Raw genomic sequence first — 27,688 nt, 5'->3', positions numbered from 1 at the left:
TAGAAAAATAATAATAATAAATACAAGGGGGAAACGCCAATGAAAACCGAGTTTTATTTCCATAAAAACCCACTCTAGCTCTTTAAAGATAAGAGGTGCATTTCCATACAAAAGTGGCTTCAGTAAACGGAACTCTGCGCGCGCACCCCCAAACTGCGGGTTTATCCTCTATTTTCCAAATTCTTTTAAAGGACAAGTTTTTAGATGCACTAGAACGTCCATCGTGCACAGGCACAGAACAGAGAAAAGTAGGAAGAAAAAAAAAAGTCCGTAATTCATGCTTGGGGGCTGAGACCCAGCCCTCGCCGTATGAAGTTAGCAATCACCCTGGCCAGGGGCGGGGGGAGAGATGCCGCCGGATTAAACCACGCGTAAGTGAGTATAATCACGCAGCCTTTGGAATCCAGTGCTCATTCAATAGATAAATACAGTTATACTGTCAGCATGCAATGATTTTGTCAGAAAAGCTTGAATGAGCCAATATAATCTTTCTTTGGGGACCGTGCGTACAGGTGCCTAACGCTCTGAACTCTTGTCAATCTCCCGTGTCTAATAGTTTTATGGCAGAGTGAATGCGTCAGTCCTCTGTCAATGAATCTTTGCTCCCTCATCCCCAGTCCCCTTTATGACCACCCCGTTTCCCTTTAAAGTTCTTGCAGGGGATATCCAAGATCGCTTGCTAGAATTGTATACACCCGAGGAGCTTCTGCAGGACGGGATGTGCCCCTTTTGCTTGCCTGTATTAAAGCAATAAAAAAAAAAAAAAAAGAAAGAAACAAGGGAAAGGGTTTTAACAGCAGCTCGGTTCGGCTCGGCTTGTAGGTTAGCCTAATGCACAAAGAGGATTTGGGTAAGCGATCAATCAGTGTCGCCTTCACCTATTCGCAGATGTGCATTCCTAGGTAAACACTGCCAGATATGAAACACACATTTTCTCTCTCACCTATTCGCCTCCTCCATATAAATACACTCAGCTCGCTGCCCACTACCAATATGTGTTTCATATTAACGGCAAAAAGTAATGCTCTCTTTGAGTTAATGCATGTGATGCAAATAAAGGAGACAACGTGGGCAGGGTGCGTGTTTCCCCCAACACAAATATTTGTGATTTGTTTCTCAAAAGGGGAATCAGTAAGGATTAAAAAAGAGAGAGAGAGAGAGAGAGAAGAGAGAGAAGCAGCAGTAACTACTCTCAGTCTGGTCGCCCAGATCTTAAAATATAGATTTTAGGGTCATATTAAGTTGTAAAGCATTTAAAGATGGTTTTTCCCCCCTATATAATACTATATATTTCCCAACATAAAAAATCCAGAACAAAAATGTGCCGTCTTGGGTAATGGCGCAGAGTTAAAGTGAACAATTCAAAACAGACATCAAAGCCCAAACAGCTGGAGAAGATTTTCACAAAACTACTAACATTTTATACAAAAATAATTAAAAATAATTAAAATTCAGTTTATTAAAGAGATTTCTGATTGAGAATGTGTTTGCCTATTTTAACTTTGGAAATTCCCCAGAGACCAAAGAAAGCCGGGCAAATGTATATATTTTGTTATTGATATGTGCTGATTTTTTTTCTTTTTAATTTAATCTAGAATTGCTTAAAAATAGCTCATAACAAAAAGATGCCTGGAGTGAGAAGCCGGAAGCCATATATAAGATTTGCCATACATGGATCTGACTCAGGTTTAAAGTTCAGGGTGTGCTTTTGTTAACTTTTTAAATAAATTACAAATTAAAGCCAGTTGCAAAGTCTACGATTGATTTTTGCTTCCATGGCTGTCCACATCCTCTGGAATAGCAGGAAAACCCATGTGCACGCTTTTAAAAAAAAAAGACGATTTGTTTTTAACCACTGCCCCTCTCCCCCTAAGTTTTCCTGCAGGTAATCACCGGGCAATATTGCAGGTGAGTGGAGAATTATTATTTCCTTGGTGTATTTTCCAGAAATAGAGATGTATCTATTACTGGGGACTGCCCTAACTTTGTTTTCAACATGTCACATGTCTTTTGGGTGTATGGGTAAAGAAAATCAAACAAAATAAACTTGAGTCCTTTTTTTAAAAAAAAATAGGTTTATGTAGCTTGCAAAATTAAGACGGTATTTAAAAGTGTTCTAGCATAATGTTTACTTTACCCAGAGTTATTAAAGTAAAATTATAGCTGCATTTTGGTGGGCTCTGCAGACCTTCGGATTATCAGGAAAAGAAAACAAGGAATGGTGCCATCTCCAACATCCGAATAATACTGCTGCCTCCTAAAGGGGATTCTCATTATTTCTGTAGCAATTAAAAAAAAATTAACAAATTGTTGAAACTCGGGAATACAGACAGCTAAACAGTGAACATTATGAAATAAATACACTTTGGTAACCAAGAGCAGCTTGGGGAAATCTATGTACAGCTAAAAATGGGCCACTGATGAAAATAGCATATTTAAGTGAACATATTTAAATTCATTTTTCCAATCTGCAGTCCTTACGTTAAAATATAAATACAATGAAAATTAGACTAAAGGAAAAGTTTTACAGTTAATCTACTTAGAGTTAATCTTACTAATCATAGATAGATATGTTATATATTCTAATGCATATAAAAAAAAAGCATAGCATAACAAATGTATATTATAATTTAAAAATATTTGTTCATAATTCTATTTAATTTAGGGTATTTTAGCGAGTAAATGCTGAAAACAGACAGACTTGGGAACAACTTGCACACAACTATACATGAGCAAAATAAGACACAATGCACTATGCACGCAAACAAAATTATTGTAGCGTTGAATGTTTATTTGCAGCACCTTGTCAGGCATCAGAGGCATTATTTAAAGACGCTAACAGTTTAGTAAAGTGGTCAGAGTATGGCAAAAGCCAAAGACACTGAAACTTTCCCACCTCGGGCTAAAAAGCTTTTGAAGTTCCTTGAAAAACTATTATCAAAGTTACTTTTTTTTGTGGTTATTGATTGAAAAAGTCTTATTTAAACCAACACATTTCAGCTTCTCACATTTTAAAGCATCATCTAGGGCCCATTGCATGGAAAATCGATTGGGTAGGAATTGCCGCGGTATTTGCTTTAGAGTTGATTGGTTTAAAATCGAGAAATCTATACGGAAAACCTGGCTATAAAATATTTGAACAGAAATACAGGTTTGCAAAGGAACTTGAGTCTTTTTCACCTCGTAAGTGGCTTCTGAGGAGAAGTTGAGATTGTTTTTAAGTTGAAAGTGTGAGAAAAGGCAACATTTCAAGTTGCACGGCAAACAAAGGTGCAGTCACTTCTATGCCTTTTAATTCTCCTTGCCCAACTGGAAAACGCCGGGGCTGCTGGTACAGCCTCGCCACCGTTTAACGCGGGTATTTACGTTTGGTTTTGAAGCTCGCCAAGCTTTAATGGCCGCTCTGCCCGGCGAGGTTTGCAGACTGTCAATAGGCCATAGCCGCCTCCTACACGTGCAAGGGCTATCAGACCGTGCCCTGCTACCTCACCGATAAAACAGTCTGCTAAAAGTTTGCCGAGGGAAACTTCGGAGGCAAATGATCTGTCTCCCTTTCTGACAATGAAAAGGAAGAAAGGGACAGGGGGGAAAAAAAAAAAAAAAAAGGAAAGTTTTCTAATATTCCAGGACAGATGGAGCAGTAGTTTTCTCTAAAGAAGAGATCATTGATGCTAGGTTTTAAAGCGTAATCGTATTTCGCGCGTTATTAATACATTATTCTGATTTCCTGCATGCTTGTATTACTAAGCTCCTCTTTAAATGGATAATATGCAAGACCGGCAGCCCACGTTTCAATATCGCCTCAGATAAATTCACTCTCAGCACTGCCTCGACATTATCCCGCAGCTCAAGGGCTGCAAGGCATCCCTGTGTCTTTCAAACCACAATCTTTTTTTTTTTTTTTTTTTTGGGGGGGGGGGGGGGGGGGGAATGCATACGCCTTGTTATGAAGGGAAGAAAAAAGTTATGCTACTATTCCTTACAGATGCATGTGTTTATGTAAAGTCGAGAGAGGGTATTTATTCCAGAAGGATTAGGATGTAGCAGTACAGCTTTCATTAAAATGTACTCAGCAATAAAATAATCTTTCTGTCTCACACTCTCTCTCTCTCTCACACACACACACACACACACACACACGAACCTAAATATGCAGAAGCACTGTTCTTTTACACTATTTTAAATACCATTGCAAGGCATGGAATACAACTGATTATCTTGGAACAAGGGATCCGCAGGGTCCCTCCCCGCAGCCCTGGCTCTGCAGCCTGATATTTCCCCATACACGAAGCCTCACTTACCGCACCTCGCTGCCAGGCTTCTGGCCGGGGCACACCACGCATTATTCCCAGGGCTCGCCTCCTTGATTTTTTTTTCTGTGTGTTTGTGGGAAATGACTGGATGGCTTTGGAGGACAGAGAGATGAGGATTAAATAGAGAGAGGGAGCCCAGGAAAAAAAAAAAAAAAAAAGAAAGACAGGAGCGTGATCAATAGGATACAGCTGTCGAATGGAGAAAAAAAAAAAAATCCAGGGACTTAAATCGGCCTTCAGCAACTACATTCGAACTAAATATTATTTAAGGGCTGCCAGTGCCCGCTAGACCCCAATAACTGTAGGCAGCTCAAAAACAAAGTGCTGCGTTTGAAACCTCACTTTCAAGGTAATGCCAGGTTAGGATTATCGCTGCTAACGCCTCAGCTTTCTATGGGAGAAGGCGAAACTCTTAACCAACATTTGAGCAAAACTCCAAACTTCCGAAAAGAGTAAAAAAAAAAAAAAACCCATCTCTGGCCACTGAAAAGTTTCGAGTTTGGTATCGAATGTACCACGTCCGCTTCTGCAAAGTATTTTGTGTACCAGCTTCTGCCTTTGCTGCATTTGTTTTTTTGGATATTTTTTTTTTTGGGAACAGATGCTGGCACTTAGGGCCAGATGTACTAAAGAGTGCCTAAGATTAAAAACACAACCAAACCCTGCTCAGTGCATCTGGCCCTGCTAGTATGATTCAACCCCAGGAGTGGGTGATGGGGGGGGGTGGGGGTGGGGGAGGGGGCGATTTATACTGAGGGGAGAAATCATATGATTTAAACTGTGGAAAACACTTCGGTTGGAGCGAAAACAAGATTCCCAGCAAGGGAGATTCCTTTAAAAAAAAATTAATATGCTAAAAAAAATTATACAGCCATGGAGTACAGAGCACCCTGTTCTGCGCAGTTTGCAAAGTAAACAGGACTCTCAGATTATCAGTTCAATTCCCTTTATATTTTAAGGAATTTGATGGTAAAGGTGAAGGTAAGGAAGGAAGAGAAAACGAAACAAAACAAAACAAAAAAAGTTCATGGAATGTAAATAGAATGGAAGAAATGCATTTTGCTATGTTAAACTAATAGTGGGAAAATAGGCCAACATTATTTCCAGGCCTTCTTGTGGACACTGCTAGGGTCCCTCATCATTTACTTAACACCTGCACTTAAAATATCCCATCCCTCCCTTTCTATCATTCCCACTTCCAGCACTGGCGATTCTGAGCAGAAACTGCTTTAAAAAAAAAAAAAATAATAATAATAATAATAAAAATAAAAATAAAGCGCAACTACCTTAGCAAGAATATAATGGCGGTTGGGGATTCCCCACCGGACGAATGATTAATTCTCAGGCCCCCTTCCCGGATGTCAGCACCCCCTACCTACCCTGATTAGTTTTAGGGTTTTAAGTGGCTCCCGGGAAAAAGCAGTCAAGGTCCTGAAAGGGGGATTAGTGGTCCCTGCTACGTGGCTTCCAGGAAGGCTCTGGGACTAGCTGCCACCCAAACAAAGTGAATCGCCACACACACACACACACACACACACTTCTCTCTCTCTCTCTCACACACACACACACTCTCACACACACACACACACACACACACACCACACACACACACACACACACACACTCTCACACACATACACACACACTCTCTCACACACACACACACCACACACACACCACACACACACACACACACCACACACACACTCTTCTCTCTCTCTCTCTCACACACACACACACACTCACACACACACACACACACACACACTCTCACACACACACACACACACACACACACTCTCTCACACACACACACACACACCACACACACACACACACACCACACACACATGCACACACACACACTCTCTCTCACACACCCACACACCACATACACCACACACACGCGCACGCACACACACACACTCTCACACACACACACACACACACACCACACACACATGCACACACACACACACACTCTCACACACACACACACTCGCCAATTTTTGCAAATATTGGCCAAAAAAAATAACAACAACAACAACCCGTGTTGCCTGAATGCAAAAGAGACAGAGTCTATTGAACTGACCATCTCGGGCCGAGCCTGTTTCGGTGATGGGGCTGAAATCCCCTGGTGGGCGGGCTGGCAAGTGGCACCTCCCTGGAGCCGGCCCAGCTTTCCCTGGCGAGTAGTCGCCAGATTCTCGCGATACTGGCAAACAGTGCAGGCCAGTCTTCATCCCCCCCCAGCAGAGTTAGGTTAGGGCCGCTCAGCTCTGCTACAGGAGAAGGGAGGACCCGGGGCCGGGTAGCCAAGCTCCTTTCGGCCTGCTGGGAAGGCGAGCGAGCAAACAAAATCTGGGGAATTGGGTTCAACACATGGCACCATCGGTGTTCACACAGCAGCTTCCCCGCTGCAAATCTTTTCTGGTGCTTTTGGCGAGGCAGATCTTCCAGGCTGCTTGCCTTTCAGTATTTATTTCTACCTTCTTCTGCCTTGCACTGAATAGATGGATGGGCAGCCCGTTAGATCGTCATTGGTGTTATGTAGGCAAGAAATAACGCATTACTTGTAAGTTAGCAGTAGCTGTCACTTACCTCCCTCCCTTCCTCCTCCCTCTCTCTCTCTCTCTCCCCCTCCTTTCCTTTTTTTCGCTCCTGTTCAGGGCACTTCTGTCGGGGAAAAGCTTCCTTTTCTTGCTGAGATTCTGCTTCTTCCTAATGTTTCCCCCTATATGTCTCAGCACATTTGCTTGCCTTTTGCTTAATGATATTTTATCGATTCGCAGGGAGCAATGGGGTGTCGCAGACTGGAAACACATGCTAGCATTGCTCCATTATATTTTACTAATTACTAAAAGCCCTCTTTCAGAGCTCTGGTTGGGGGGTTCAATTAATAATAGTCCTGGAGCAAAATTAAGAGCAAGGTTTTTGCAGAGCTGTACAAATTATGGATCGGCATGAAATAAAAGGGTTTGGGTGAGGAGGGCTGCCTTCAGAAGCTTATTTCGGAGGAAGGGAGATTCTGCCTCGGCAGATGCTGTGTGCAGAGGGGCACTTTGCCTCACAGTTATAAACCAGTTTCTTCTTTTCTTCCTATGTGGAAAATATCTGGTCCTAATCCCTTGGGCTGAACCAGTTGTTAAGCTTTGCAAGGATACAGAAACTCAGATTCACTGCATGGCAAACTATTTTCTATGACCCTTGGTATATTCCCTATATCACAGGATATATGATTCCTCGCTTACCCTGTGTACACAGAGTGAAAAACTGCACTGCAGTGCATAATACACTGAACACACACACACACACACACACACACTCTCACACACACACACACACACACACACACACACACACACACACACTATGGTGCTGCGAAATAATTTGGGTTCATTCATAACACATATAGAAGTCAAAGTAGGGTCGGCACATTACAGAAGCCATAAATAAATACATAGTGGGGTTCTTTTCGGCGCCTACTCCTCTCCGCCTATCGTCCTGCAAACCGATCGGCCGCACGGCTGCATCCCGTGTTTCCTACGCAGTCGGTAATTTGAAAAAAAAAAACAAACCCAAACTGAAGCAGCACCCTTGCCTTAAATCCACTGGAGACAAACCCTGATTAGAGGGAGATTTTGTGTGACTCCTTCAGCCCGGGTATAGTTTGTGCCGTGTGGCGCCTCCTGCAGCCGCCCTGGATCCCACCACCCACGGGCACTGCAGAATCCGAATAGGCCGGGCTTCCGAAAAGTTACCCGGACACTTGACTGGGAGTGGATCTCTGCAAACCTTGAATTGACATCAGTGCTCTTGCCCCACCCCCCCATCCCCTCATAGGTCCCTAGCTGACGGGAAACCGGAGGTGCGTTTCCTGACTCTGCAGCCCCCCTCAGCTTTCAGGGTTACCGCGCGGGTACGAAGAAGAAGGGGAATTTGAACTTCTTCATCAATGCTGAGCTAAGTTTTCGCATATAAAGGGAAGCAATAATAACCCTGACAATTAATGAAATCATGGTCAAAAGAACAGGCAGACCTGGGAAAAGAGGGCCGCAGCTGCCTTTAAGGCGCGCGTTAGAGAGCGCAAGACTTTTTAGCTGAGGCTCGCCTGCCGCGTTTAAAGGGTGCTCACGGCCCTTCGGATAAACCGCGCCCCCTCTGCCCCCTAACACCATTTTTCTAAAGTAGGTACTTAAGCGATCCACCAGTGACTTGAAGAAAGGAAATTGTTGAGCTCCTAGAATTGATTTTACGTTTTTGCAAAAAGATGTATTAAGCTCTCATCAAACTCATGGTGAAACCAATTACCTTCCCAGACAAGGAATTCACTTTTGTACTTAAAAAGGGAAGCGGCCGAAAGCGGAGGATCCCGGCGGGGGCTCTCTCTGAAGGTTCTTACTCGCAAGAGGGACAAGGGACTGGGAATTACTGTCCCCCCCCCCCAAAAAAAAAAAAAGATATGGGTGAGACATGTGCCACAGGAGTCTTTTGAATGTTGAAAGTTCACTTGGGTTGCACTTTAAAGCTGGAAGCGCCACCGGGATGGTTTTTATACTCAACGGGAACTTCTTGTACGGTCATCTTTCATTTGCCTGGCCTAGAAGTCAAAGGGGAGCGAGCTAACTGGATCCCTCCAACTCTTTAAGGAGTTTATGTGGCTAATATAAGCCTAAAAAAATGGAGTTTGCCGATTTTCTGAGCCATTACTGCAAGGACAGTCACAGAGCTGTGACCTCCGCCTGCCCATCCCCTGAATCCTGCAGGGTTTCCCTATAGATCTGATCTATAGATCTGAGCAAAGGAGTCCCAACACTTCTCTTTTGCCCGGGACATATGGCAGCTACCCCCGGACTGTTAAGTACTCTACATATGACAGTTTTAACAGGGCTCGCCCCGCCCAATACACCCTTTCACTCACACACACACACACACACAGACTCACACACACACACCACACACACACACACACACACTCACATTCACACAACGCACACTCACACACACTCACACTCACACACACTCATAGACTCACACACACTCACACACACACACACTCTCACAGACTCACACACACTCACAAATATACACACTCACAGACTCACACACACTCACAAACATTCACACACACAGACTCACACACACTCACAGACTCACACACACACTCACAAACATACACACACACACACACTCACATACACACACAACTTTTTAAACTGTCATTATAAAACAGGTTAGTCATATTTTTAATTGTCCAGCCAGACTGTCTTGTATTTTGTTACTGATTTATTTAATGGGGGGTGCATCTTTCCTCTACATGCCTGTCTCCCCTTTTTGGATGCTGACCCACGTGTTGAAAACCACCAGTAACGCAGTAAGAAACTGCATTTTCACACTAGCGACAGTGTGAAAATGTCGCTAGTGTGAAACTGCATTTTCACACTAGCGACAGTGCCCCAGCTAAGTTAGAGAAGAGAGGCTATGCCACAAACCTTACGATACCTCCGAAGGAAAAGTACATGTTGGAAAACCAGGTAACATTTTTTCCTCTACACATTTCACTTGGTAATAGCAGTTGGTGCAAGCTTTCTAGCTGGGTCAATAAGAATCTAAGTGAATTGGTCTATTTTTCCCCAAATGCATTAAAATTATTTGATATTATGCAGTCTATTTGACTAGATTTAGAGGTCCTTAAGATTATTTCAAACGGAGTGTATGTTTTCTGTATTGATGGCTCTTATTAAATCCAAAGCCCTAGAACAGTCACTAATGCTTTAAAAATGGTAAGCTATAGATTTTTACACAGCCCAATAAAGCTTTTGAGTCCAGTGTATATTGACCCGCGGGTCTTAGAAAAGAGTCCACATATTGGAACAGTTTCAATATCAATTTGTGTATTGGTTGAAAGTCTCCGAGGCAGCTATATTTTGCCGGGTTTTTCGCCTACCAAAAATAAGTTTTCAAAATGAAACCTGATTGTCCCTATAGAGATAAATGCATATTGAATTATTTGTGTATATGGGGACTGCTTGTTTAAGTATTCTCTTCACACCGTTTAAAAAAAAAGCAATGAACGGAAACCTATGATTTGTGCTGATTTAGGCTGACAAGTATTTTTCCCATTGAAAACAGTGGGATTTTTTTGTTGTTGCTGATAAACGTGCTACTAATTTTGAGTAACAGCAAAATGGTCGCAAACCTTTAATACGGCTGGTCCATATAATCGGATTAGAACCATTTTAAATAAATAAATAAAAACATCACACACACCCCCTTCCCAGGCTATGCTGATTTTGCTTTCATAGAAGGGCTCCTCTCCCAGACCTGCTGGAATTTACACTAAAGAGTTCTAAAGATTTGCACCAGTTTTGCTCCCCTACAAAACTTGTATCAAGCAAACCCCTCCAGCACCATTACCATTAATTTCAATGGGGAAAATACTGGCAAAAAAACCCAAAACAAAACACTCGTGCAAATGTTTGCCCCAGAGCTAAACTGATGCAAAGCTTAAATCAATTATCCCCTATATTCCTTGAGTTATGGCCAAGTAACTACATGATTAATTAAAAAAAAAATGCCTAATAAAATGTCCTGTGCAGATGGACCCCAGGTAACTCGTGGAACAGGCAAACTGAACCAATATTCGGGGCCTTGCTTCCTTTTCTTTTTAAGCACTCTTTTCTAAAGGGTTTCCTCAGCGTTGTACTGAGGAAGGGGAAGAGAGGGAGCTTCCCAGAATCCCCCGTGCAATTCTACACAGTCCATAGGTAACCTGAGGGACTCATGGCCATAAGACCCCGTGGAGGTATGGTACCGGATTCAAAGAGACATTAGACAGATTCATCACGGGCTATTTAAGGTAACAGTCAAGGATGTCACCCTGTGTTCAGTGCATCCCTAAACCATGACTGCTAGAAGATACTGCAAAGCTAGGACAGGGACGGACAGTTCTACACATGCCCTGTTTATTATGGGCTATCGTGTCTAAGCACTTCCTGCTCTCCAATGTCAGAGACAGGATGTCAGGTTAGATGTTGGGCCTCTGCTGTGACCCAGTTTGCCAGCCCTTGTGTTCTTGTGTTCGAGCTGGAGACTTACCTTCCATAAGAAATTGATATCGCTAGTTTTCTCCCATTAAATAATGGCAGGAAATCTTTGGGTGACAGAACTATGTTATCGGGGTGGAATGCTGTTTTATATCATTGCAGTGTATTTAACCATCTTTTTTTTTTTTTGCATTGGCTGTATACTGTATGTATACACACAGTCCCTTTGATAATCAGAGACTGTGTGTTTTTATATCATTGCGACGCCTTGTCCTTTTTATGTCAACCAATTTATGCACGGTCTTTAATGTCATAAAGCATGTCTACATTTATCCTTTTGAGATCATCATGGCGTGCAAACAGATATCCTGCTGACGTCATCTATGTTTAACATTTGATGTCATCAGGATATATCTTTGCCTTTCCAGGGCATGACATCCTTTCTTTATAATGAAGCCCTGCACAAACTATACAGTAAGAATGAAAATTTTAAAAAAATATATATATCTAAAGAAGTCACCTGTATCAATTTGTCCAATTAGTTATGAACGAAATGTGACTAACTTGGGTCATATTTATTGGTTAGAAATCAAAACACTTGCAGTAAGTATAATATTTGATCACTCCAAAACAGTTACATAACTGCATTTACTTTCATGGGCTTTGAAAAACTGTCAGCCTCAATGATTTAAATCAGTCATAAGGAAGAAAGCAAACATAAGAAACTCTTTGAAGTGATATGTTCATCCTATATCAGATTTAAGGATTGTAGTACTGACCCACTAAATGGTTATTGTGGCATGATACGATTTCTCTAATAATAGGAGTCACTCTCTTGTTATCAGATACAAAAGTATGCATATGTATGTGTGTGCCTGCATCTATATCTCTATATAATGCCCATACACACATTATTTCTTGCCATTTTCAGCACATACAGAATATTAAATTCCCTAACTGCAGTTCTATAAAAATGCTAATTTCTTTGCATGACAGCATTCACCAATAGATTTATTGACACGCCAAGCTTCATCGGCCCCATTATCTCGCAAGTACCGGACCTGCTTCCAAGATATCACTCACGAAAGCCAAGAAATGAGCCTTCTGTGGCAGATGAAATAGTTTGTGATCAGGGCTCTCCCGGGCCTTTCCCCTGGCGTGAGAGGAGCAGACGGTGCAACCCATGCGTCCTACGATCGTGCATGGAAGAGCCCCTTGGAAATGATAAGGTCATTTAGATGGGGGAAGTGGGGGAGGGGTGAACAAGAGTCCAACACGACGTCTTGGGATCAGACCTTCGATCAATAAATTGCCTCGTCAGTAAACAGAGCTGAGAGCCTTTTCAGATGTCCGATGGAACGGCTTTGCCCAGACCTTTGACGATTAACTGTATAACCACCCAGCATCATCCTGTCAGAAGTCTTCTCTCTGAAAGTTAATCTCCCATAGACTGCAGAAGCTGTCTGCCCTGACCTACTAAAATGGAAAGCACTGAGGCTTTGGGATCGGATTCTTAAAATGTGGTCACGAAATAGGAACAGAATGACAAACGGTTAGCGTGTTCATTGCCTTTCCCTGTCCAATACGCAGCACATACATACACATACATTTACATATGTGTATAAGAGACAGCGAGGCACATATACGTGTCTGCACCTGTCAGACATATTATAAAAGTAACTAGTACACCCCCCCCCCCCCAAACCTAGAAGCTGCAAGCTGGGGAGTAAGATTATGGACACGATCAAGTCATCTTAATCTATCGTATCGACTTCCCGAAAGTCGTTTTACATAACGAAAATTCATGTCTAGAAAATCTAGTTTCCGAATCACAGCCACCTGCTCCCCATCTTCTTCTTCTTATTATTATTATTTTGAACCCGCCACATCCGTCCCGTCCTCTTGCCACCCGCTGCCGAGCTGAGGCGGGCGGGCTCCGGAGCTCTGGGGGGGGGGGGGGGGAGGGACGGAGGTGAGAGCCCGTGGGTGTGGGCGGCGGGGGTGTGGATTAGGCGAGAAGTTCATTTGTTTTCCAAGTGCGGGCTTCGCCATCGAGTTCCACTTTCACTAGATTAGGGGAGAGGGGGGAGAGGGAGGAAGGGAGAGCCAGTGGAGGGATGAGCCGGGAGGTGCTGCTGACGTCAGCCTCCGCCAGCTGTGAGACTGAGGCTGCTTGGAGGGTCTGCGCCTCAATGCGAAGCTGCAGCCCTTGCAGCAGCAGCCAGAGAGCACCCGGCGCCCGGGCCAGCGCATCCCTGGGAGCAGGAGGAGGAGGAGGAGGAGGGAGGAGGAGGAGAGAGCACCCTGGGTCCGGCCGAAAGAAGCCGCAGCAAACCATGCTGGACTGACTGCGAGGAGGACTGATCGATGGCCCAAGCCTTGAATCTGAATTAACCTGGAAAGCAAGCCCGAGAGAGGGGGGGGGGGGGGGGGAGAGAGGGGCGAGGGGAGAGGGCGCGCGCGCGAGAGAGAGAGCGAGGAGAGGCGACGATGGAGCTCACGATGGAGAACCTGGGCAACCTGCACGGCGTCTCCCACGCCCAGGCCGGGGAGCTGATGGGCGGCTCGCACGGCCGGCAGGCGGTGCCCCGGAACCTGGTGCCCCACGGCCGGCCCGCCATGGTCTCCAGCATGGCCTCCATCCTGGACGGCGGCGACTACCGCGCCGAGCACGCCCTGGCGGCGCCCCTGCACCCGGCCATGAGCATGGCCTGCGAGTCGCCGTCGGGCATGAGCCTGAGCAGCACCTACACCACGCTGACCCCGCTGCAGCACCTGCCGCCCATCTCCACCGTGTCCGACAAGTTCCACCACCCGCACCACCACCACCACCACCACCACCACCACCACCCGCACCAGCGGCTGAGCGGCAACGTCAGCGGCAGCTTCACGCTCATGCGGGACGAGCGCGGCCTGGCCTCCATGGGCAACCTGTACGGCCACTACCCGAAGGACATGCCCAGCATGGGGCAGCCGCTGTCGCCGCTGGCCAACGGCCTGGGCACGCTGCACAACTCCCAGCAGCCGCTGGCCCCCTACGGCCCGGCCGGCCACCTGAGCGGCGACAAGATGCTGTCCCCCGGCGGCTTCGACTCCCACGCCGCCATGCTCTCCCGGAGCGACGAGCACCTGGCGCGGGGGCTGGGCTCCGCGGGGGCGGGCATGATGCCCCCGCTGAACGGCATGCACCCCCACGGCCACCCCCACCCCCACGCGCCGTCCAACGGCGCCATCCTGGCCGAGCGCGAGCGGCAGGCGTCGGCCGCCGGCGCGCAGGCCAGCAACGCCGGCCAAGCGGAGGAGATCAACACCAAGGAGGTGGCCCAGAGGATCACGGCGGAGCTGAAGCGCTACAGCATCCCCCAGGCCATCTTCGCCCAGCGGATCCTGTGCAGGTCCCAGGGCACCCTCTCCGACCTCCTGAGGAACCCCAAACCCTGGAGTAAGCTCAAGTCCGGCCGGGAGACCTTCAGGAGGATGTGGAAGTGGTTGCAGGAGCCGGAGTTTCAGAGGATGTCAGCTTTGAGACTGGCAGGTAGGAGACCTTTCATATAGAAAATACGGAAAGCTGAATTGCACGGCACGGCACGGTTTCATTCCTGTCCCGGGTCTGATGTGTTCCATAGAAATAACCACACGGTGCGTTCCATATATTTACAGAATTGGATTTACACTGGGGTTTGTCTTGCATATACAATAAGAATATACATCCACAGCAATGCATATGTAACGTGTGACCATGCACAGTGCGTGGGTAGAAAACAATAGGCTTCGGACGTTCTTAGGAAAACAATTGGCGGAGGGGGGAAAGAACAGCCCAGATCATATATTGCCGATCATTGATTGCATTTGTGCATATTTCCAGTCTTAAGCTGCAGGTCGGGCGGTGAAGCCTGCTGCTCGCCCCCTCCCCTCCCCCAGTCTGCAGGAGGGGAATCGCCGCTCGGTTCTGCAAACCGCTCCATGCCCGCCTTCTCACTTCAGAGCCCTCAGCGTTAACTGGATTACACTTGCGGGGCCGGAGTGGCCTTAGACGGGGAAGGGGGAAAGGCAGAAGGCCCTGCTCCCTGCTGCTTGAATGGGTTCAAACTCAGCTGCTTCGTTCTCCCTTCCATTGATCGATATTATAGCTCCTTCATTTCACAAATGGTGCATTCCATCAATTATCTATCGGCTCTGTAAAGACTGGCGTTGGGGGACATCTAACTGACTTTACTCATTTAAACGGCCTGATTTCTTAATGCAGGAGGGGGGGGGGGCGGGTTGGAGCAGGACCACCGAACCCTGGGCCCCCCTCCCCCCGGTTCCCAAAGACCTTGTGTTCCCAGGCTGGGCTGATTGCTTGCCTGGAGGTGACCGGAGAGAGCTGTAAAGGCATTGTTACACTCGGGACACACACACTCACACACACACACACACACACACACACACACACACACTCTCTCTCTCTCCCTCCCTCTCTCTCTCTCTCACACACACACACACTCTCTCTATCTCTCTCTCTCTCTCCAGGGAAGCCCGGATTCTGAAACTGTGGCGATTACCTTTTCGCTAGAACAGGTCACAAACGATCCCAGTTTACTACGATAATCCACGAACCCCAATCTGATTTAGAGATTTCGAAATGCATGCCCAAAAGGAGAGTCAGCTAAATCATAAAGATGTTCTGTATAATTCCTAGAAATGGAATGTCAGATTTCTTTATTACATATGTGTGTGTGTGTATGTATGTGTGTGTGCGTGCGTGCGCGCATACACACATACACAAAAATGTCTGGGGCCGACCTGGAAATAAAGGATTAATGCTTTCATATGTTCAACATATTAATATTTAGGTGTGTTTGTGCGTAATACATATTTATCTCTATATCTATATAGGTGCAGATATTCATTGCATTCCTATATGTAGTAGTGTGTACACTATGATCAGCTTGTGAGTGGGCATACGCAGTCTCTTATTCACTTATTCAATACAGGGACTTATGATTGCCGTAGGTCCTCCATATATCCGTCTGTCTAAACTGTGCTTCTTATATTCACTAATGCCATGAAAAAGATTTAAAGAACACACACACAAACATAAACGTGCACACACACACACATATATGTGTGTAGTGTTCTCTCTCACACACACACACACACACACATTTACATATATATATACATGCACACACATATATACACACAACACATATATATTTATATATATACTATACTATATATATATATATGTAGTGTTCTCTCCGTGCAAATTGTGTATTTTGAGGTGGCCATGTTTCTACCTTAAAAATCATTTTTAGACAATTTGATTGCAATGATCGTAGTCCTTCAATGAGAGAACGGCGCTTCTTAACCTTTGCCGACCTGAACCCGCCGATCACACCTAACCCCTCTTTTTTCGCTCTGTGGCATCCAGCGTCAGTTCCGATTGCTTTTGCCTCAGACCATCAGATAACGCCGAATTAAAGCGATCTGTGTGCGGTCGGTAAACGCCATTAACAGCCCGGTCACCAAGGTGCCCTGGAAACCGGCACTGAGGACGGAAAGGCGTTCGCTCCCCCAATTCCACATGACCCGTGGGCCCCCATCTAGCGTGTGCAAGGTGGCAGAGGGCAGGAGAGGGGGGGGGAAAAAAAAAAAAAGCCCGGAGAGGAAAGCTAGGAGCAGGGCGGCTTTTCCTGCTCCACGCTGCGGTCCCCTCACACCAGTGACTGTACCGAGGCGTTTGCTCTTATGTCTTGGAGTATAGCTCGTATTCATATGCATTTAGTGTAATTCAGTTGCTCTTTAATTAGGGCAGGATAGTGGCATCTTTCGGTTCCAGTCAATGCCCTATTGAAAAGCAGTTAATAGAATGCAAATTGTTCTTGGCTTTACAAGGTTCTGGTAAATAAAGATTTAAACACTGCCACAATTGGCTTTTTAAGTACCTCTGTAGTTCAATCTAATTGAGCAGTTGGTATTTTATTTCTCACTCACCAAAAACTAAAAGGGAAGAATACCTGAGTGTGTGTTTGTATCTATATCTATATCTATGAATCTGATTCTAATCATTTCTCTTTTCGGTTTATATTGTAATATCAAAATGCGAAATTCTAAATGTAATTCTAGCACGCTGAATGATATAATAGGTTACTTTCCAAGCCTATATATGTAAACATGAATAGTTATAATGGTATGATTCTCTCTTATAAATACAAACAGACACAGGCACATATTTGCCATATATTGAAAGGATTGATTATATAATGTAGTATATATATGTCAATGCTAGCAATGTACCGCAAAATGCAGAAACTTTATAAACATTTACATATTTGTGACCTTACATACACAGGTACAGGCACATGCACACATATGTACGCACATGTTGTAATCCTATTTGGAACATTTCAGTTTTTTGAAGGCTTGATTTTAAAGGAACTCTTAAACTAAGGTTTAAGGAGTCAGTCATTGTACCTGCATTGAACACAAGAAATGCTATTCAGGTGGAAAGTGAAGATGCTAACCTGGATATTTATTTGTGAGGACTATGAAAGGGTGAAACTATAAATATGAAATTGTTAGCAATTAAACAAGTGAAGGTTGCATCTAATTAAAGGCTTCCCTACTTTTTGAAATATATTGAAGGACATAATAGACTCTGTAGTTCTGAGATTTTGGATTTCCTTTAATGGAGGATATAACTTAAAAGTTTATATGGCATATTGAAAAAAAAAAAGCTTGAGTGAGCAGTCCAGGATATACATTTTTAAAAATATTATTCCATATAAAAATGAACAGGTAATTTAACAATACTATTCTCCTGAACTAAACCAGAAACATGCAAAAGAAACAAAAAAGAATAGATCTGAATGTAAATTTTTCTAAAAGAAGAAATACATTAAAAACAAACAAACAAAGGTAGGTCTATCTAAAAGACAGAAAGATAGAAAGACAAGAGACATATCTTTTTGAATTGAAATAAATATTAACTGTACACAAAAGATTTCATATCAAAGTGTATACATATATAGTATATATATATATTTTTAAATCAAATAGCAATTAGATAGAGAGAGGAAGATCAACAGAACCTTAAAATAGATGTTCCAAATGTCTTCCTCTGGGGTTCGGTAACTTACAATGAACTGATCACTGTAATTTTATAAAAATCAAATATGCATATTCCATGCATATAATTGGAATACAATACACTGATTACATTTAAAACAGTAATTATATGGAAAGAGGAATTGGTTTGGGGGAGGGGAATAGGACTCGACCGCTGAAATCAATAAATTCGAATTACTATTCCTAATTCATCACAGTCACGGGAATCGATTTCTGCTTCGCCTTCTTCAAATATTGTTTAAATTGCAAGTCCAGACCAAAACTCTTTTTGTAAACTGATAAAAGAAAATGATATGATTTTCTACTCTATAATAATTTGTGAAATGTAGGCTCTGATGTATAAGATTCCTCAGTAAAGGCAGGATCCAGAAGAGAGACTCAACCGGGAAAATGGCCTGAAGCCGACGACATTCGGAAAATTCAGCCCTTTGAAGTCGGTAGGGCCAGAGACTGAATTAAATCTTCCGTGGAAGGAGGCTGCAGTTTCACTTTAATGAAATGCGCGGTAAATTCTTCAAGTTAGACTTTGAAAAGAGGCGGTCTGAGGATGTTACCTAAATAAAGCCCAATCGTAATTAAAGTCAGAACGCGGGGAAAGACTAAAACAGGGAGAAGGTAGGCGAGAAGACAGGATGGAAAGGGAAGTTACATTGAAAAAACGTCTCTTCTAATAACCAGAGCTGTCCTGGCACGGGCCTTGGAAGGTTGTGGGGGACGGGAGCTCTCAGTTTATAAGATCTTACACATTCCTGAAAGCACTCGGCGTTGTCTTCAGGCCGTCACATTTTCAGCCCACCACGTCTGTCGTCTCGGGGTACCCAGTACAAAACAAATTCGGATACTACTTCGATCCGACGCAGAGTGAATGAATAGTCTCTCCCTGTCCGTGCAAGGGCCTGTCAAAATGCGCACTGGAGGGCACTCACTCACCTGACTTTCCACCGCACTGCACCCCCCGTGTGCTGAGTCAGCCTGCCCAAGTCCCCCAGAGGGTAGAAGTCCCAGTGCTGATACACAGCCTTTGCAGGCACCGAGGCTGGCCAATGTTCATCCTAAGCACCTTTGCACCCACCTGAACCATGCAAAAAAAAAAATGAAAAAAAAAAATGCCATCTTTGCATCCTATGAGGCAATCGTTTTTAATTTATTGCATTGTATCTTCAATTAAAATTATTAAGGCACAATTTTTTGGTGAAATACCTAAGGAGACACAAATCAGTCATTAAATGTCCTGAGATAAAAAGACAAATGTGCTTTTCTGGAGCGTGACTGACAAAGCGACCAACACGCAAACCTAGCAAATTATGTGGAGATGACGCAGAAACTTTTTCTAGCAGTCTGTCCAGATCTGTAGGACTTCATGCATTTTCGTTTATTAAAACTAGCCCATCCTAGCTGAGGGGAAATAGTAAAAATGGAGGTGTTCATATTTATGATTCAAAGAAGTTCAACCGAATTAAAATATTTAGGCTATAACTATAAGTAAAAAAAAAAAATGTAGCCAGACCCAAATATAAAGAAAAGAAATACAGTAAATCGCATTGTGAAATATTTTCTATGTGTCTAAAATATATCATATTTATCTATATAGGGAAAATATATGACTGAGTGTTTGCATTACCAGTAGGATTCTGGGTGCAAAAGTGTTGGCTTGTGTGTAGAAAAATTCTGCTTGGCTACACTGTGCATATCAACTTTTGCCCAACATATGTGCCATTAACCTGCTGTAATTTGACAGAGACAAACTTTTGGAAAGTCTTAAAAAAAAAGAAAAAAAAAAAAGAAATCTCATGCCTTCCATTTTAATGCTAAAAGAGAGACTGGAGGAAAATTTAAGACTGAAAAGTGTTTGGAATAAAGCTCCCATCATCAGTTTCCCTGCCCTGGCCTCGCCTCTTGCCTGCCCCTGGCCTCTCTGTTACCCCCGTCTCTCTCTTGTCCTCCCCCATGGCAGTCCATTTGCCGAGAGCCCTGCTGTGTTAGAGTCGGTAAGGAGCAGATCAATAGACAAGCCAGGGCCTCTATAACATGGTCATTGCTGCCACTCTCAGCTTTCCAGTCCAGTTCCCCCCTTCTAGCAGTAGCGCTGGCCGACCTGCAGAGGAACCATTAATTATTCAGCCAGGGCTCTAACGCTCCCATGGTCAGCAGAGCGCCTGGGCCTTCTTTGGCCCTAGCTGAGGGCTGCCGGCTTAGCCACAGCAACCTTTCCAAAGCAACACCTCGCAGGCTTCCCAGATTTCATGGCTGGCACAGGTCCAGGGGAAAACTCAGTTTAAGGAAATCTCGCTCCCCCATCCCTCTCTGTCTCTTTCTCTCCCAGCCCCCATTCCTCCTCCCTTCCTTCCAGCTTTCTTCTCTCTCTCTCCACATGCCATCTCTTTATCTGTGTCCCTTTATATCTGTATCTGTTTGTCTGTTTTTCAACTATAATATGTCTCGTTATTGTTGCTTCTCATATATACAGTATATATATATATATATATACTGTGTATATATATATATACACACAGTATATATATATATATATATATATACAGTATATATATACAGTATATATATATATATATATATATATATTTATACTGTGTATATATATATATATATAGAGAGAGAGAGAGAGAGAGGAATAGATCATTTTTTAAAATCTTAAACACTGCACACTACCCTTGAACTGTGTCTGCTTTTTAAATCATTCTACACAGATAAACTTGAAAACTTGAAAGCTCAATTTTTTTTGTTTCTCACCCATTTCAAAATGATGATAGACCAGGGCTCGAATAACAGGAGATATTGTGCCTGTGTGTGTGGACACGTGTGCGTTGCTGCATGTCATTTGGAGGGCAGCTCTCTCATATTCATGTGCGTATGGTGCGACTATGCCCTCCTCACTCTCGGCTCTTGCCACCCCTTATTTCTACAGCAATGGGAGACGCCCAGCCAGTCAGGATATATGGATATTCACAATGAATATGCATGAGATAGATTTTCATGCCCTGTCTCCACTACATGCAAATGTATTTCATGCGTGTTCACTGTGGATATCCTGGCTGGGTGGGCCTTAGAACGGGTTTGGGAACCACTGCTCTAGAGCTCACTTGCCCCCTTCTACTTCCATCTTTGCAAACCTCCTGAAAATGTGTTTCTTTGGAGAGGGATTTTATGAATGTGGTTCTTCCTGCTGCTTTTCTTCCCAAAGGCTGCCCTTATGTTCATTTTTATTTAATTAATTTGGACTTACCATTGGTAGCTCAAGGTGAGATACATTCATGCACCGAAGGTATCCCCAGGGATTGGTTTATTAAGCATTTTCCCCATAGACACAGAATGGGGGGAAAATCCTTTAGCAAACAGAGGCCCTAAGGTTGTACCTGAGGCAATGGAGGGCAAAGTGATTTGCCCAAGATCACAAGGAACGGCAATGGGATTTGAACCCTTGGTTCTTCAGCTTGCAGCTCTAACCAGTAGTCTGCTCCTCCATTCCTGGACAGAATATAAAGGAGGGCAGAAGATAGAAGGCCAAAACAGTTCCTTGGATGAAATCAGCAAGATGTGCCAACTATGAAATAGTAATACAGTAGACAGATAGCAGAAAAATACCAACTCGTTCATCCAGGCTTTCCAGTTATTTCTACCCACACTGCCAAGGATGTATCTCAGCTGTCAGCCACAGAGTGCACACTGCCTGTAGGATATCACTCTTTATCCCAAACTGTTTTTGTCCTTTTCCTCCATTCCGGATACCCGAGCCTGCAAGATCCCTTTCCGAGGTCACACCTGGCATGACCGAGCACAAGGTCCCACAATAATCCAAGCAGCCACCAGCACCAGTGCAGCTGTTACCCAAAGTGCAGCTTCTCGGGATCTGGTCAGCTCCAGGCATGGGCACGTCAGCACCTGCATCTTTCCTAGGACTTCCACCTCCAGTTAGTGCTTTGCTAATGCTGCAAATTCTTCCTCCTGAGTTGGCTGCTTTGTTGCTAAGTGGCTCGCTGCAGCACCCAAGTTTTCAACAGCCTGAGAGTGATGTCCTCAGGGCAGGAGGCGAGAAAAAGATAAATCTCCATGAAATGCAAACTGAACAGATTTCAACAGTTAAGAAGTATGTATTTTTGGTAGCTAGCTGGATACTACATAGGCAAATATAGATAAATAGATTAGGCTGGCGAGACAGAACTTTTGAATTGTGCATTGCATGTTAATATATTACATTTTATTTCCCTTGTTTATATGTAAGCTGCAGATTCTGTATTTTTCTCTGGTTTTCTCCAGAAGAATAATTAAATTAGGAAAGATTTTTTTTTTTTTTTAACAAAAAAGAAGCCCCCACGACTTCTAAAGCTCAGCCTGGTTTGATTATTCTTGCCTTGGTCCCATACAGCAGGGGTGGCCAACTCCAGTCCTCCAGAGCCACAAACAGGCCAGGTTTTCAGGATCTCCGCAATGAATATGCAGGCGATAGATCTGCAGGCGCTGCCTCCACTGTATGCAAATCTCTCTCATGCGTGTTCATTGCGGAGATCCTGAAAACCTGGCCCGTTTGTGGCTCTTGGAGGACTGGAGTTGGCCACCCCTGCCAGACCAGGGTACCAGACCAGAACCTGCCAGAAAATCCAGGGTTTTTTTTTTTTCCTGAATCAATAAGGCTGCCAGAGTTCTGCACTTAGTAACAAAAAAAAAAAAAAAAAGCAAAGCGTTTGGTCTGCTGCTGCAGCTGATGTGCTGCATCCCGGTGCACAGAAGCAGCCTTTGCACTAACCTTGAAATGTCTTGGGAGCCTCTAAGTGGAAGGAAAGTTTGCAGGAGGCTCCCAGCCACTTATTACTACCTATCACTTCTGTAATGCTCCTAGACACATCTCCTAATTACCACCTTGCTAATTTTCTCCTGAGACCCCTTTTCCCATCACTTAATTAGCATTTCCATGTCGGTTGTCTGAAACCAGGCCATGGTTTGTCCCAGCGTTTCCCAGCCTTCGTCTGGAGGTCCCACTCGCCAGGCGGGTTTTCAGGATCTCCACCATGCCGGAGACAAGATTCGCCTAACCCTGGGTCTCCGGTGTAGGCAAATCTATCTCATGCATATTCATGACGGTTGTCCTGAACACCGGACTGGCTTGGGCACTAACTGGATGGGTATGGGGGGGGGGGGGGGGGGGGTGTCCCCAGGCCAGGACCTCTGCACTCAGTGACAAACTTATAACTTTGCTCTGCTGGGCGCCCGGACATTTCACGTTTGGCACCTGACATTTCCAGGCGAGGCTGTAAGTAATTACATGTAGTGTTATCCAGGCACTAATTAATTAATCGGAGCTGGGTACCGACGGGGGAGGGGGATGGTTCTCCCTTCCTCACCTCCCCTCCACTTCATGAAAGAGAGGCAGCGACCAAGCAATCCGGGCACTTTGGGAAAGCAAACCTCAAAGTTTGCGTGGAATGGGGGAGGGGGACAAGTTTTATTTTGTAAAGTGGAGGATTACAAACAGAAATCTTCAAAACGAATCGTGGGCCTATTTTTCAGCAGCAGTATATGTGGCGAAGAAAGAGGGAGGGGGTGCGTTTGGTTCTGCCGCTTCCATGGCCCTCGGCTCTTGGACCTCCTTCAGGGTGAATCCCGCGCCCCCACTGGCGCCGAGCCCCTCGGAGGAGCCCCGGGAGCGTCATGGCGAGGGCTAGAGCTCGCCTTTTACGACGGAGCCGCGTAGTCCACCAGGTCCCAGAGGGGGAAGAACTGAGGATAAAGCTTGCACCTGGCAGGAGTGCGATCCTGATCGCAATCCAGATTCACTTCACTTCACTCGCTCCCGCTCCCTCTCCGTACAGCTGCCGGCATCTTCCCTCCTTCACGGCTCTCCTCCCTCTCCTTCTTCTTTTTGCGGTTCCTTCAGTATCCACCTTCGCTCCCCGCCCCGTAGTCCCACAGATCCCCTCAGGCGCTCTTCCACACGTACACTCAGGGGAAAGGCGAGGCGCGGCGCGGGCGGAAGGTGCCGAGCTCTGCAGCGCTGGCTGCCGCGGAACCGCTCTCTATTTCCCGCCAGATCCGCGCCAGTCCCGGAACGGCTCTCCGGCACAATGTTTATACACCGAGCCAGCTGACTCATTTGTCATACCCGTTTGCCTTAGGAGGAAAAAGGAAGAGTTTCCAAACTAGATGCATATGTGTGTGTGTCACACATACAATTAGCGTTTATCTTGACTTTATTGAATTCTGATGTTATTAAACGGAAGGACCAGAACTGATATTTAACCACTGCTAGAAAGATCCTTTACATTTAGGACGATCTGGCCGATTCTGGGAGGAATCAGGGATCTGCCAGTTTTTAGGTTTCATTTATTTATTTTTCTGAATGCCTTAGGAGGATGCTAGGATGGTCATGAAAACAACGTTGTTTTTTTTTAACAGGTCCAGGCACACAAAAGTTGAGCATCAATTAAAAAAACAAAAAAAAAAAACAAAAAACAACGGGTGAGCAAAATGTAAGGCACGCAACCGAGTAGAGAGGACTTATTTTATTGCACTAAAGGTTAAACAGTGTTTTAATTTAAATCTTTTTCATCATTATTAGGCTGAACAATACATACAACCGGACTAAAAATCCAGAAGGAAGGAAGCTTTAAGGGATTACTGAGGCACCGGCTCTGCCTGAACATAGGCCCTTGGTAATCTGGAAAGATATAAACCGATGCCTCAGCCTAATCAAGGTAGCATCGCCACTTAAACACTGTTGCTTCCCTTTTAACTTATTTTAAAATGTTAGTGCATCATAATAAGCGTTCTACCTTTCTGTGTGAATTTCACAACGCTGAAGAAAATACAATAAAAATCGAATTGTTATAAATAGCAAAAAAGCAAAAGAAATAAACTAAGTAATTACAATACTCAGGGGACCCCAAAATAAAAATAGATTTTACAAATCCAAGCCCGAGTGCTCGTCAGAGTAAGACTGAATACTTGACGTTTTGGAAAGAAGAGAAGGAGGAAGGGATTGCCCTGTTGCTTGGGTGCTGCACCAGACGCCTGCAGGCAGATTCCGCGCGCGAAGCTTCTGCGGCCAGGAGCACCGAAGCTTTCCTACCTGCCTGCCAATAGCTGGAAGCCTTTCACCGAGGGCAGATTCCGTTCCAGATTCCCCCCCCCCCCCTTTTTTTGGAAACAAACAAAGCATGTCATCAAATAAGAGAAAATTCATTTGCAAGAACCAGTAGAAGATGACTTAAAAACTGAAGTTTAGTTTTAGTGCATTAGCGAATTTGCTTTACCTTGCTATCTGTAGCACGAACGTGAAAAGCTCTGCCTAGCGTCCATTTCGGTTTGGTTTGTTATCGTTAATGTGCGTGCGCGCGTGCGTGTGTATACATATATATCAGTGTGTGTGTGACTATACATATATGTGTGTGTATACATATATATATATGTGTGTGTGTGTGTGTATATGCATATATGTTTATGTGTATATACTATATAGGTGTGTGCACATAAATATGTATGTGTATACACATATGTGTATATATATAAACATATATGTATATATATATATATATTTATTTATTTATGTATATGTTTGTGTGTATACATGTATGTGTGTGCATATATATGCGTGTGTGCATAGACATGTGTGTGTATTCATGTATGTGTATGTCTGTGTATATATGTGTGTGTATACATATGTGTGTATACATAAATACATGTGTATGTATACTTATATTTATGTGTGTATATATATGTGTGTATACAATTGTGTGTATACATATGTGTGTGTACATATGTGTGTGTACATATGTGTATAAATATATGTATAAATATATGTATGCATATATGTATGCATATATATATATATATATATATATATATATATATATATATATATATATATATATATATATATATATATATATGTGTGTGTGTGTGTGTGTGCTTCTTCCCAAATGAAAGAAAAGGAAATATTGAACATAAGATGTGAGGCTGAAACAACAGAGGTACAAAAATAACAAAAGTATTAAATGGTGTTCTTAAAACAATTGTATCGGGGTACATGCAAAATTCAGAATTTACTGAATAGTAAGTACTCTTTGCTACCCCCAACTCACCATCTGGGCATGTAGAAATGGACGAAACCCTTAAAGGAAGAGGTTCCCCCTTTAGTGGGTACACAAATTGCTCATCAGATGTAGATCAAAACCTTCTTTATTGGGGGGCGGAGGAGGCGATCTTTGGAGCATATCATCTTATCTAAACTTGAAGCTCCCAGCTTAAGACGTGCGAGGAAGGCAGGGAGAAATCCACGGACACGGAAAATAGAGTACAGTAGAGCAAAAAACAAAGACACTTTCCAGATTTTTTGTACTTATTAATAGTTTCTATTACTCAGATTTACAGCTCTTCAGTCCCATTATTGGGCCTCTCTAGAAAAAAAGATATATTTAGTAACTTTTGGAATACATTAACCCAGAACAGTTAGATTAAATGCATGAAGGGTTGTTTTAGGGTTACATATATCTTAGATACGATTGATCAACTGTCCTCTTGTAACGCATACCAACGTGGGTAAAGTGTGAAGGTTACAAATGGAGTAGAAAAACCTCACATTTATATTTTTTGTGGGGGGTGGGATGAGGCGAGCGGGCAAGGAATGGAAATAGTTAATAGAGGCAGGCCTATATATATTTTGCATTTCATTTTTAATTAAAGCAGTATCCCAATCAATAATTCCTAAAGTGCACCAATGTATATGCAGAATTTTATATGACTGCCCAGTTGCTAATTTTATGAGCCTCCTGGTTGCAAATGTAAGAGCTGGCGACTGTTTTTCTCAAAACCGAACTTTTTTTTCCGCCCTCAGATCACGTCTCTCAATTTTACTACTTAATAATCAAGATTGTTAGTGTTTTGCAAAAAAAAAATGAAGCCTGTCTTGGTCACAAGAAGAGAATTAACGCGTTATCGGGTGAAAATTACTTGTAACCGGTTTTACAACGATAAACCGCGCAGTTTGGCCAAAAACTGAAACCAGTGCACCATCCGTCACTGCAGCTTTGTCTTCCAGGCTTCACTCACCCGCTGGCATCTGAACAGGATCGCAAGAAACCCTTCAGCAAAAGCCTGTTCAGCGCTCCAGGTGTCTCCAAGTAAGGCACCGCTTGAAACAGCATCAAAATATGCTTCAACTCCCCTCCCTGTAGCAATTCAAAACCATTTGTGGTTGGAGGGTGGGCA

General features: G+C 43.9%; 1 protein-coding gene across 1 annotated transcript in view; it reads left to right on the top strand.

The window, feature by feature from the left end:
• The first annotated feature begins 13,849 nt into the window (after nucleotides 1-13,849).
• ONECUT3 (one cut homeobox 3) overlaps nucleotides 13,850-27,688 on the top strand; it is a 50,787-nt gene continuing 36,948 nt past the window's right edge. Inside the window, exon 1 of the mRNA XM_029614395.1 lies at nucleotides 13,850-14,894. Within this exon, the coding sequence (XP_029470255.1) occupies nucleotides 13,850-14,894 (1,045 nt within the window). The remainder of the gene's footprint in view (nucleotides 14,895-27,688) is intronic.

The sequence above is a fragment of the Rhinatrema bivittatum genome, chromosome 8 (genome assembly GCF_901001135.1).
Source record: "Rhinatrema bivittatum chromosome 8, aRhiBiv1.1, whole genome shotgun sequence".
Lineage (NCBI taxonomy): Eukaryota > Metazoa > Chordata > Amphibia > Gymnophiona > Rhinatrematidae > Rhinatrema > Rhinatrema bivittatum.
Note: the sequence above shows the minus strand (reverse complement) of the source record. Positions and strands in the feature narration are given on the sequence as shown.